The sequence below is a fragment of the Agelaius tricolor genome, unplaced genomic scaffold, assembly GCF_023055355.1.
Source record: "Agelaius tricolor isolate 1412-34295 unplaced genomic scaffold, bAgeTri1.0.p SCAF_5, whole genome shotgun sequence".
In the NCBI taxonomy this organism is placed as follows: Eukaryota; Metazoa; Chordata; class Aves; order Passeriformes; family Icteridae; genus Agelaius; species Agelaius tricolor.
The window spans coordinates 27452534-27466692 of record NW_027269265.1 but is presented as its reverse complement, the minus strand read 5'-3'; the positions used below and the strand labels follow the sequence as shown (position 1 = coordinate 27466692).

The following is a 14159-nucleotide window of genomic DNA, read 5'->3' as shown; positions in this document are numbered from 1 at the left end:
ATAGAATGTGAAAAAAAACCCCTTACTTCCAGACATTAAATAGATTCCATTAGGATCTACAGCTAGGCTTGTGACAGCATCCAAGTGAGCAACCATAGAATGGATCATTTTACCTAAAAGAAAAATAAACAGTGAATTTCCTGTGAAGTACTGTTTATTTAAAAATCATCAATCCATCCCTCTTAAACACAATATAAGACAACATGCGTATTTAGATTCCAGTAATATTTGAATAATTCTATTCCATTAGAAATTAGAAAGTTTCAACTGCAGACTCTTGTATAAACATCAGGGCAAATGACACACAACTCTCAAAAAGGTATTCCCATTGTAAACAATCTTTGTCCACTTGGCATCTTTATTGGCAGCAACAACAGTGAAGACCTGAAATGACTAAATGAGAACCTTTATCTCTTAAATGTCCTAATAACAGCTGCAGTAGGAGAGTCTTGATGAAGCTTTATAAAATGAGACTTACTGAACCATATCAATGGTCCATCTATCTCTGTCATTGCTAGGAGAGAAAAATAAGGCAACTATAGGTGATACTTGCCCAAAATACTCTCCAGCTTCTAACAATTAACTGTTTGGTCATGTCCAGAACAGTTAACTCTGCATTCAAGTACTCTTAATGCAAGTACTCTTAATTTCTTGAAGTTGATCTCTGTTCCTGGACTCCTAATAACATCTTTTAGCACCTCATGATGCTTTTTGGAAGGAGTTCCAGAATGTTTAACTGCACAGAAGAATCACTGCCTCTCTCCTGTTTTGAGTCTGCCACCTCTTGGGGATTAGCAAGTGAACCTCAGTTCTTGTGTTGAAAAAGAGAGCAAATAAATCCCTGTAAGACCATGACCAACATGAAGAACATAAATCAGCTTTGTTCAGTTGCTCTTCTTCCTGAAGAATCTCAAACCATTCAGTTTCTAAGATGCTTCCTGAAGAAGCTAAAAGCTACTGAAGATCTTTGATCATCTCTGAAACATATTAACTTGGCTATATCCCCTTTGAGGTAAGGGAGACTTCAAAGTATTCATGCAAAGGTATTAAAAATGTTCCCTTTTGCCTCTTATTCCTTTCCCTCCTAATACGCATTTTGCTATTCTGACTGCTAAGAAACAAAGTAGTATTTTTATCTAACCTCTTATTATAACTGAGGTTTTACTTTAAATAAGAACAGTTGGCCCAGTGATTATTATTTTATATAACAATGTTTTTTTTTCCTTGTATGTATAATTTCACATTTATCCACATGGAATTTAATTTGCCTGCTTTTATGTCTTTTAAGATCTCCAGTTCTTCCTCATCAGCCTTCATGTTTAATAACCTGAATTAATGAATGCCAGTTAACTGTCAATATACTGCTCCCTGTTCAGATGACTCACTATGTTGAAATACTGCTGATCGCTCCAGACCCACAGATACTTTATTCCACAAAAACATTTACTTCTACCCTCTGATTCCTGTCTTTGACCCAATTATTTCTTCATGCAGATTTTTTTTCCTTATTCTTTGTTTCTTTGAAGTAATAAATCTTAATTTCAGCAACATCAGTATAATGCATTTAATAACCAAAATTCAAATACATACATTCATGGCACGTGCAAAGTGGAAAAAATGTCCAGCTTTTTGCTTTAGAAAACAAAAACCCCAGGAACCTACTGGGGTTTGCCATCTCCTACTGGGACCAAACCAAACACACTTCAAACAGGTGTTTTGCACATGCTTATGTCAAGTGAGTTTGATCTTTTTTCCTTCCAACTTTGATAAGTAACATGTAGGAAGTGACAGGTAATTTCACAAATAAGAAGTTTGTCCTTACAATTATTTTAATGTTTTTGTCACAACAGACAGTGCAGCTTTCTCCTATAGCCTTCCTTACCCTCTTTCTTCCAGATCCTTTTCTGTTTTATAAACCTTATCAACAGCTTAAGTATAACAGAGGATTTCATTACCACGATGAATTTAGGGTTATTTCTTGCCCTAATGTACTAAATGATATTTTACTACTAAGAATTGAAAAACATAACTGACACATGCTTAGAGTTAAAAGCATGGAAATGAAAGCAGACATACTCTATAAATCAGGAAAGCTTTAAACTAAAGACCACTTTCTTGTCCCTCATAACTATCTCTGCCTGTTTTGAGAGTGTTTTCTGACTTCTGAAGTCACAATTGCAACAGGTATCACTATTTCACAGAGAAGGTACTGAAAAGGTTTAATCTTAGAAATACCAAAAGTTCTGTTTGATGTAAGACTAAATCAGTAGTAAGTTTTCTACAAATGGATTCTCCCTACATCATCCAGATTTTTTTAAACATATTCCTATATACAAATTAGGTTCTCTTTATTCTTACCCGTTTTGTTGTCAAAAAATTTGATGTGTCTATCTTCATGTGCTGTAATAGTTACAGGAAGTGTGGGATGACTTACTACCTTGTTAATATGATTATTTGATTGTACACCTGAAAATAAAAGAAAAGAATATTCATCTGCCTTAAAGAAAATGTTAAAGTTAAAATGACAGTATTTTAGCATTACACTTAAGATTAGCATATTATTTAACATTATGTAAGTATAATCTTAGGACCAATGGATCTCCTAAGAAATAAAGCTTCTTGCTTCACAGGATGGGGCAAAATGAGGTAGACTCTAGCCATGGTACTGTAAGGTTAAAGCTTACAAGTAGTTTACACCCATGAAAGATTATTGAGAGATAAAACCCAGCAAGTACTGCAGGGCAGCACTAGCCAAGTAGAAACAAACTGTAGCATGAGTAATGTATGTTCAGCACACAGCTCTTATACCTCTGCATCAAAAAAATCTTTAGTCTGCGGTGGGGGGGGGGGGGGGGGGGGGGGGGGGAAAGACAGAAGCACAGAGTGGTTTGGGTTGGAAGGGACACCTTCTACTAGACCAGAGAATCCAAGAAACTGAAGTCAACCTAACCCTCTTAGATTCTGTCACATACATTTGTGACTTCAACTTAAACAATGAATGGTTTAAAATCTCTTTAGAAGTCTACAGGATACTCTTTTTAAAAAACTATCTTGGTATCTTAATTTCTGTGCTTAATTTTTCTTAAATCCATTTAAAAGTCTCTCTTCAAACTAGAAAAGGTATTTCTCCAAATTGTGATGTTCCTTCTCACTTCAATGTCAGGCTTTGCAGAAGGTATTTATAAGATAGCTTTCACACAGTTTTATAACCTGTGTTGAAGTGTGTAAGTTTAATAATTAAAGTAAACTACACTACTTAGAGGGGAGAAGCAGATTTTCCCCTTGCACTATTCTTTTAAATCACATTTCCTAGAAAGGAATGAGCAGAAACTGGAGGTTTTCCTTACAAATTGCTTGAGGAGCATCACAAAAAGAAGCCTCCTCCATAAAGTTTCATCAAATAATGCAATTAATTCTTGATGAGCTACCTCTCTGTAACACTTTATTTGCAGCAACAGGATTTCTACAAAGTTCCACCAGAAAGTGTGTTTAATCCCAACCTGTGCAGAATTCTACACTGAATTAAATATTCTGTTTAATTCACCTATTATTCACCTACTTGTCTTAATATCCTCCATGTCAAGCCTATATAATGAAAACTGTGGTTTCATATACAAATCAGAAAACTGAATCTTAAGAAATCTTAGAGAACAGTAACTGTTGCTTTCACTACCTCTAACTACTTTCAAATCCTGCTAACAGAATCATAAAATGGCTTGAGTGGAAGGGACCTTTAACCTTTAACCTAACCTAGTTCCAATCCCTCCTGCCACAAGCAGGTCCACCATCCATCCACTAAACCTGGTTGTTTTAAGCCACATTCAGCCTCGCCTAGAGTATTTCCCAGGGATGAAGGATCCCAAATTTCTCTGAGCTACCTGTGCCAGCATCTCATCACTCTCACAGTAAAGAACTTCTTCCTAATATTGAATCTAAACCTACCCTCTTTCAGTTTGACACCATTCCCCCTTGTCTTGTCACCACATGCCCTTGTATAAACAAGCTCCTCTCCAAGTTTCTGGCCCCTTTAGGAAGATCAGAGTAATATCTCCCAAGAACCCTCTCCAGACTGAACAACCCCAACCCTTTCAGCCTGTCTTCAGAGGAGAGGTGCTCCAGCTTTGGGATCATCTTCACGATCTTGCTCTGGACTCACAGTCTAACAGGTCTATGTCCTTATGCTGTGGCCCCAGAGATGGAGGCAGCACTCCAGGCAGGGTTTCACAAAAGCAGAGTAGAGGAGTTAGAACACCTTTCCACAATGTTTGTTCCAAGCCTCTAACCATCTTTCAAACTGAATGATGCAGCAGAGGAGTAAAACTTTTTCATTTACTACACCATACAATGAGGTACCATAATGATGCAACAGGTACCACATTCAAGATGTGTATTTATTACAGAAGAGCTCTACTTACCAGATTCTACTTGTGATGAAAACATTACCACTGACTGGGATGTTTCTAAATCATAGATGACTGTGCTGCCAGTGTTAAAAGATGTCACCATATGAGCAGGGTCACAACCTATAAAGTCAACTGATGTGGGTATTCCACGCTCTAGAAAGAGCAAAAAAAATCTTTAGAAAGAACAAAACACTTTAAAAATTCCTGACAATTTAAGCATTTAAGGTTATACTTAAAGAAGATATTTGCTCTTTTCTTTAAAGTAATGCTACAGCACCATAATTATTTCACAAGTTATTCTTTTAGCTATGTTACCTAGTTTGGATAAATGGAGACAATGAGCCTGGATGCATCATCAGCTGCCTCATAACAGATTTTCAAAACCACTGAAAGAGAAAGTTACCTTTCTCTCCATTGTAAGTGCAAATACAGGGATTTTTTTCCGGTGGGTTCCATAACCTAATAGTGCCATCTGCTGAACAAGAGAGTAAGTGATTCTTTACACCACTGTAAGCAAGACCCCAGACTGCATCTGTGTGAGCAATTAATGTGCCAGCTAGAACGTTTGGCTCTGTAAAAAAAAGTTGAGAAAGGAAACCATTTTAGTGAAGAAGCATTCATTATTTCTTGTACCTCAACATAAATTAAATTCCACATAAACCAGCTGAATGTTCCCCCTGCCCTTCCTCTTTAAGCAACAGCTAGAATATTGCACAAGTCATTTTGCACAACCATTGCCATCTTTCTCCAAAAAACCAACCAACCAACCAACCAACCAACCAACCAGGAAAACAAACTCAAACCAAAAAACCCTACCAAACCAAACCAGTCAACAAAGAAAAAAAAAACCCCACAAACAACTCAACTATGTCCCTTTTCCCCAAATTATTCACTCTTGTTACCACCTCCTCTCTTATTTCTTCCTTTCAAATTCAACATCTTAAGGATGCTTGATCACAGCCCTTCCTTTGTACAAGGTGCAGAAAAACAGCTTTCCACTTTAACACTGGATGCTTACTTGATGCATTTTTTACTCTGCTGACACATAGGTATGGTCTAAAACTCTCAATCGCACTAATGATAAAAACAGGACTAATTTTTTCTTGTGGAGCTAGCAATCTTATTTTCATCTCCCTGATACTTTATAGTTGCCTTTTATAAAGGGTTTTTAAATTTATGCAGAGTTTTTCAAGCCGTTACCAGCTATTTAATTTTAGAGACATCTAAAATTAAAGATATCTAAAGTAAGGGACTTAAGATGCAAGTCAGAAACATGGGACATAGAATCTGAGCACACTTATCTTGGTTTTCTGGCAAATTTCCATCAGAAGAAATGCATAGTTATTGAGAAGTTGTAATTCTGGTTCAAAATATTAGGCTTCTCAAAAATATAAATTATGATTTTTTTTTCTTTACTGCATAAATCTTAGGAATTGTTAAGTCTCCCTATTACTGTTCTACACAAAGTACATCATCAGTGCAAGCAGGAATAAATAACTAATGTTTGCCACACATAAGTACTTGAAAACACACAGCATAGCTGAGAAATGGCAGTAATATTTCACAAAAGCTCCAGAAAGTAGATTAACATCAAGTAGAAAAATAATGTTGAAGACAATGGTCAGAAGTTGTTTATCTTTTAAAAGGAACTTACCATAGGTATCATATGGATCCACACTAGGGCTAGGCATGTTCCACCACTGGATGGTTGCATCAATACCACCACTGAAACACTGTTCTCCATTGGAACTAATTGCCAATGACAATACCGGTCCACTATTGAGAGACAGAAAAAAGCTGATTGGTAACTGCCTACAGGATAGAATATATTGTTATGAATGACAATTTATTTATTAGCCATGAATAATATCGAACACTCACATGTGGGCCCTAAATGTGTAGATGGGTTCTACATCTAAAGAGGCACTCCTGAAAGAAAAAGAAGAGTTATTATGCCACTTGAAATCTCTACTGAAAAACTTGAAACTGTAAGAGTTTAATCCATTTCAAAGGCATTTAAAACACAACTGATGTTTTATAAAACCCATATACTTGCTTTTTGGCAGGAACCGTTTTCTGCAAATTCCAGAGTTTTAGAGTATGGTCCTCAGAGGCTGTAACCAGCACAGGCTCTACAGGATGAAAAGCTAATGCTCGCACTCCATCAAAATGACTGCGTAGCGTATACTTAGGGTTCCATGTCTTTCGGAAGGCATCTTTATTAGCTGGCAACTTGAAAGAGAAAAGGAAAGAAGTCATCTTATCTTGGATTTTAAAATATGGATTTTATATATATATATCCCCTCGTATTTTTGGAAAACCTCCTATGCTTGATTCAGTTAATATATATTCAACCTTAATTTTGTATTTATCTATTGATTTATCTCTATCTATCTACAACCCTATCTGGCCAGCTAGACAGTCTGAAAATTTTTCTGTTGTAACAGTTTCCTTTGACCCAGGCTGGAATGATATATAATGTTAAACACACAGAAAAGAAGACTTGATTTTCAGAACAGAATTTAATCCTTTTGTGCAATGACACTAACTCTTCTTCCCTGCAGAAAGAGAAATGTTTCATTGTGTATCATGTTGTCTGCACCCAAGGAAGAGATTACAGCTGTCAAAAGCTCATTTATCACTTAAACACAATGAGCTTGAGGTGCTTGTGAGTGATCTTCCTTAGATGAGTAACTTGACTAAGGTTGACAAGAAACATACATAGTTCTTGAATACTTCTACAGGTGACGTCACGTACACAGTAATCAAAATTTCAATAGACATTTGTCATGATTTTAAACATAACATTACACAAATATTTTTTAAGTCTTTAATGAGTTTCAAATGTATCTGTGAGACAATAACTTAGCTGCTTTGTGAAGCAATATATGCAAACTCTATATTTATACACTGTGAACATCCAATTCATACTTTTAACTTGTAGACTGTTAGGCTAAAATACAATAATTACAGCTGCTTCGTACTCATTATAGGTAACCAAGGAGAGTTATGAGAAAAATACAAGCCCTTCTAGTGATTCCAAGAGACTAATTTACAGCTTTGAATACAATTTATATTTATGCAGCAAGCAGACTGCATCCCATCCAAAGCCTCCATCATAAAGAAATAACTTATCTGGGTATTTCTCTTTTCCCCTAAAGGTAGTTTAGAAAACTGACTTGAATTAGATGAACAATATAAGCAAACTAAGAATAAATGGAAACCAATTGTATCCTCTGTGTTACACAAAAGGAAGCTAATTGTATCTTTCATCTTAACTATCTATTTCAGCATGTAATTGAAAAGTATGTTTCTCAACTGTTGGCCAGAAGAGCTTGACATCTCAAACTAATTTCAGCAACACTAATAAGAAATTAAAATCTCCCACAGCTAATCAAATCTTACTACCTTTTATCTGTCAGGACTGAAAATATTCAGATAATAGTGTAGCATATACTGTAATAACTATTTTTGGACCAAGTCTATAATCTGGATTGAATTATCACTACTCAAACCAAATTCAAATCCAGCCAACAAAACAAAAAGGTTCAGACAATAAAATTTAGTGTTTTGAGTCACAGAAGTGCAGACATTTGCTTTTCCATTATTTTACTGTAAATTTCTGTCCTAAGTGCAAACTTTACCTAATTCAAATCAAGTCACAGAAATTTGTTATACCAGACATGTAACCTGAATTTTTAGGGTTTTTTAAATGCCAACCAAGAAATACATATAATAACAAAGCATTTTGCTTGCAATCTTCCTATTTCAGAGTACACTGAATACTGCAATATTTTTACTGAGATTTAAGTTATTTAGCCCTATACTGCATATTATATGCAAGCTTCATAACAAGAATAATCTTTCATTTTAGGAAACAGAACAGAGTGGAATTCTGGAGTTCTGCATTAAACATAATATGGACCAAACCATTGATTTATTTCCCTCCCCAAATGGACAATACAAGGGGAGAAAAGGAAAGAAAAAAAAAAAAGGTATTTTCCTAAAAAATAGAGTCCCTTGATATTTTAAATCCTCATTATGTAACATATTCACCCACCTAGCTAACTTATGTTCCCTCATGTATTTGCAGTGATCTGGGGCTTAGAGAAATTAGAGCCAAAAACTTGAAATAGCAATCCTTAATTTTAGCACATGAAATATCCCAGATTATGCAGGTGACTAGCAATTTTTTGGGTGCAATGTGCAGCCACACAACAATATCCACCACAGCTGTGATGAAAAGTCATTCAGGAAAATCAGAACTGGATACAGTGATCCGTATATTTCAAAACATGAAAAGAGTTGATTCTATTTTTTTTTCTTTTTTCTTAAAAGGATTGTTGCAAGGGTAATTTTGTTTTCAGCAGTACAGAGAAATCTGCTAATATGCAAGGTATAGAATTTACACAAGTTATGAAAAGTAAAGTACATTTCCTATTTTAAGCATAGCTTTGAAGCTTTAATTTTTTAAAAATGGACTGGAACATCATGGTTCTTTTAGAAGACACCACATAAACTTTATTAGAAATTTAGCCATACATAAACCATTTTTTTTTAAAATTCTTTTCCCTATTCATGTTTCTAATGGATCTTGATATCCTTACTGCAAGAGTAAGAGAACAACTGATACATCTTCAAAGGGGTCCTTGCAATCTCTAAGTTAACTAGTAATGTATTTCCAAAAAACAACCAACCAAAAAACCCAACCCCACCTGAGAAAAACACAGTCAAGGATTTGGAAAAGGGATTTGATGATTACAAAGGATAAATGTGAGATTATTTCACAAAACAGGCCAGAGGAATAATGGCAAAGTGGTGAAATGGGACAGTATATATCAATGTTCAAAAGTGTGACATCCCCAAAGCTTCTCAAAACATAAGGTGTAGATGGACACACTGCCCCACTGAGTCTGGATGCTCTACTCTAAGTGTGTATTTATACACACACACAGTCAAAATAATTAAAGTCATGACAACACAGACTACTTCACTAGCTGCTCCTCCCTTTTTCTGTGGACTTTAGCAGGCTTTACTAAAGACCAAGAAGGATCAAACAACCCATTCATTCTGCCTTGTAAAGCACAGGCAAACTGGACTGAGACTACACCTGAACTGAACCAACACAAACAACAACTCCCTCCCACCAAAAAAAAGGCATCAGGGAATGAAGATCTTCCTTGCCCCTGCAGTCAAGAGAATCCTAACAAATTGTAAAGAGACATGCATTTCCCTATGTCGAACAAGTACTCCCCAACAGCAAACAAAAATTTTATAGAACAATAATTAGTAGCTGCAGTGTCTTTTTATGTTTTAATGTTACTTTTTTCTTGATAATTTTGTAACTTATTGGAGATTTCCAAGTTTACATGCTCTGATAAAGGAAACTTTTCCATTTTTCAGTCAGTTGTACTGCAGAAAAACCCCATTCTCTGGTGCTATGGAATCAAAATATACAAATGGAGGCATCTGATTTGGCAACATTATTCCCTCAGCATGCAAACAACTACATGCACTGAGGTCAATTTAAGTAACTGATAATAAAAAAGACATGACTTGAGATGACTACTGTTTACCAGATGACTGGTCTTGGAGCAACCGGTAAATTTAATCAAACATACAGAAATGTTTTGAGTTATAGTTGAAATTCTTAAGATTTATACTTAACCCCTATCCTGTATTCATATCCTCTCCATTTCAAAATACAACACTCTTCAAGGAGTGACACATGAAAGGTAATGGAAGCCTGTTGTGGCTTTATTTATTAATGCACTCTAACAGCTCACAAAAGCTATCTGAAGAGCTACCTATTGGGAGCAAATGCATTAAGTGTTCTGGTTTGAGGTTTTTTCATTGTTCTTGTTTTACTTACACATTAACTTAGTGTCACACATCCTTGTCTGGAGATATACTGGAAAAGGAAGTGACTTTACCTAAGCTTACAGGGGCATTAGAGTACAATGCCCTAGAAGTACTGTATTACAGGTGCAAGGAGATTGTCTTACTGTGCTGCAAATCCATAGCTATGAGGGAACAACTTCAGCAATTAAAAACTATCATGGAATTTTTAACCTAAAGAAACATTGTGATGAAAAACTAACAGCATCTGAATTTCAGACTATCCAAAGTTGTGACAGGTCAGTGTCATCCTAAATATTAAAAAAATTGTTGCCATCTGTGTTATTTTATACTTTGTTTTTTCTGACACATGAAGTCAGAAGCCACTGTGCATTTTTCAGCTATGCTTTAAAAGGAAGAAAATATCCTATGAGTACTGGGAAGAGAGGACTGGACAAGAAGCAGAGAAACCAAGTGACAATCATGGTCAATCACAACTCATTTTTGGTGAATGGCCTAGTAAGAAAAACTCTACTTCTATCTTTTGTCTTCTGTATACACCAGATATTAGAGCACGAAATAGCTGAAAATAAAGAGCCTCAGGCGTTTAAGTGAAAAAATTTTGAAAATTCAACTACATTGAAAAAGTAAGATCAACTTCATCTACAGGATGATTAACACCTTCCAACCTTCAACAAATGTGTGTTTCTGCTGCAAATTTCTTATTAGCTCAGGCAGCACTTCATATTTGTGTATTTATCAGCTATTCTCTCCTTTAAGTTCCCCAAGAGCAAAGGTAACCTCTATTCTGCCTCACTCTTCACACCACAAAACCAGGTTTGTTTGTCAGGTTTGTCACAATTAGCAGACTCTCATGTGACAGTTCTGTTAGTTGGTATATTAATTGCAATGCTTTCTGACCTTAGTCCTGGCTTGCCACTAAATATCCCTCCATCTCAGAATAAGCAAAATGGCTGCACACTGTTTTATAAAGAATTTGTAGTTCACAAAAGACAGCAATACAAAGCTGCAATCTGCAGTCAAGCCAATACAAGACTTTTTAAATACAATACTTCATGCAAAACTTACCTGAACACTTCCCTAACCAGCCATCCTATGTTACTGGCCAAGGAAAAATTTGTTTAACACTATTGGTAGAAGCTTAATGAATATGGTCAAAGGAATGTCAGAACACTCTGGATTACAACAGAAATACCTCCTAATAGCTTACATCTGAAATATACTACTATATATATATAGTCTATGCTGTTAACACTACTTACTCATTAGAAGGACAGCAAATAAGTGAGTTAATATCAATATTTATGTTTCATACCATGCCTGCTCAACACTCCATTTCAATGTATAACTGTAATTTTGGTCATGTTAAGGCATTAATATGTATTTTAGGTCATAACACATTCCCCCTCCCAGTGACAAAATCTGAATTAAATTATTAATGTAGAAAAAACCCAAGTCATCTCACTTAATTCTGGTAACCCAAATTACTTAGCTCATTTGCAAGGTGCTCTGCCATTCCAAGTAACAGCTTTTACTAAAGAAGTGCATCAGTAATGTTCAGGATTGAGGAGAAGGGACCCAACTACTATTGGTTAAACTGTATAAAGAATTTTAAAATAAAATTGCACTTACATCATAACTATAGTCTGCATCATTTGTTACTGTCAAGTCTGCAAGGTCTCCAAGGCCCAGTACACTTAACAACACATCATCAGAACCCATAATAAATGACTTGCCTCCTCCAGGTGGAAACGTTATTGGCTCAGCTACAAAGAACAAAACAGTTTCTTTAAGTCTCAATAGAGTAATTCAAACTGATGAAAAGCTGCATTATTCATCACTTAACAGCAAAGCAGAGTTTAAAACTGAACTTGTATGTACTACATACAGCCCCAACTAAAAAAAAACAAAAACAAGAGCATGAGGACACACACACATGTGCAAACACACACACATTATATACACAATTCTTGTACCAGGCTTCATCATTTGATTTCAACTTACTTTACAGAGGTGTTGATACTGACAAGTGACTTGACTGACATTACTTTACACTGCAATACCAAATGTACATCCCAGGTTTCCAAATTCTCAGCTGAGTTTTTCATTCAATACACCATGCTTCCTGCCTTCTATCCACTTGCAAATACGTCTTTGTGTTTTATACTAGTTAAATATTTCTACTTCTACACTAAATATTTTTAATCACTCAAGCAAAAGACTCCTGCAAAACATCTCTTCCGCTTTGAGTTTTCTCAGGCAACTGAAAAAAATGAAAGCATCTCTTATTTATTCATTTCCTCTCTTAGTTTCTCAGCATGATTTTGGATTCTAATTTTAAAGTACACTCAACTGATACTCATGTTGTTGAGCTGCGCATATTTCAAATTAAAATTTAACATTTCTGTTAATTATCATTTAGAATGAATAAAAGTTATATATAACCATTTACTATGAATTTGCATCTGAATAATAAAGTTTAAAATATTCACCCATATTTTTCCCTCTTCAATGATTTTGCAAATCTCCATTAACCCACAAATACCAATTTTGCAATAAGGAACAGGAATGAAGGCATAAACATTGTAATGCTTCAGCACATTTTAGAAGCTACTTTTACTTTTCAGTTTCCTTTTCCACTTAGAAATAGCAACACTTCTTAAGTACAGTATGTGAAATTAAAGTCTGTGTGAACTTCAGCTAAGTATAAGCATCTGCAAAATATGTTAAATTATATCTGACATCTTGAAAACTTAAACTTGCTTGACTTTTGAATGTCACTGATCTGGCAGAATTATGGCCTCGCTTTAATGCCACTCCTTATTTCTTATCCTCCTGGAAAACCCTTCAATCTTAGAGAAAACAGTTTCCAGTTTCCAGGGATTTTGTCTTCTAGAAGCAGTTCTAAACAAGAGGACTAATAATAAACACATTCCTGTTTAGAACACACATGGCCATTATTCCATATGACCACTATCTGAATGGTAACCTAGGTCTGATCCACTCCCATGGTACAAAAGTGACTGAAACCAGGTGTAAAGTTACAGATGTCTGGCACTACTGCTAGGGCTAGGCAAACAGGAGCCAGTCCAGCTAGATCAAAAGACATCACTTCCCAAGAATAAAACAGGTCTTAATGCTTCAGAACTATCGTACTATTAAGAAATGTAACTTCATTAGCATAGTCAATTCAACTATTTCTGAGAATCCAAGAACATAATCTAAGAATACAGACTGCTGTTCCTACAATTGCATAAAAAGAGCAAACAATATTCTAACTATGCACAATCACCTCTTGTAAAAACATTCACAATCCATACAAGTTTGACTCATAAGAATGCTACATTACATTAACAGCCCAAAATGGCTTACCATGCCCTTATATGAATAAGCTTTTTATTTCCATCAGTAATTTACTAAAACTCTACATCTGAAGATCTACTACAAACCTACGAACAACTTATATTACAAAAAAGATATATTCCTACAAAACATCTGTTTATTTTCCCCTTACTCCTATTTGATCTTTAGGACAGGCCCACAGGTTTAGGAAAGCCCTGTAACCTGTCATACTAATTTTTTGTGAAACTAACGTCACCTGACCTTAACAGATCAACCTTCCTATGCTTTACAATAAAAAATAAGGACCACCACATCAAGAACCTATACCACAAATTTGTCAAGTTTTGTTTGCATGAGTGACTATTTCTTTACTTAAAGCTTCAAAATTCATGCTACTCAAAATTCAGAAGACTAATTCAGAATACTAAAGCTGCCAATATGTATGTATATGTGTTCTATAATTTATTTGTGAATTTTATATCTTAAAGTGAGGCATATTTGAGAAGTTTAAAAAATGGCTGCAAACTGCTTTTGCAAAAAAGGAAATGGCAGAAT

General features: G+C 35.3%; 1 protein-coding gene across 4 annotated transcripts in view; it reads right to left on the bottom strand.

Moving 5' to 3' along the window:
- STRN3 (striatin 3) overlaps positions 1-14159 on the bottom strand; it is a 60181-nt gene that overhangs the window by 2912 nt on the left and 43110 nt on the right. For all 4 annotated transcript variants that reach the window (XM_071426956.1, XM_071426958.1, XM_071426959.1 and 1 more), the window contains 8 exons: positions 11895-12028; positions 6460-6635; positions 6285-6332; positions 6058-6179; positions 4807-4974; positions 4416-4556; positions 2359-2466; positions 27-113 (listed from right to left, as the gene is read on the bottom strand). In XM_071426956.1, coding sequence (XP_071283057.1) covers positions 27-113; positions 2359-2466; positions 4416-4556; positions 4807-4974; positions 6058-6179; positions 6285-6332; positions 6460-6635; positions 11895-12028 — 984 coding nt within the window. The remainder of the gene's footprint in view (positions 1-26; positions 114-2358; positions 2467-4415; positions 4557-4806; positions 4975-6057; positions 6180-6284; positions 6333-6459; positions 6636-11894; positions 12029-14159) is intronic.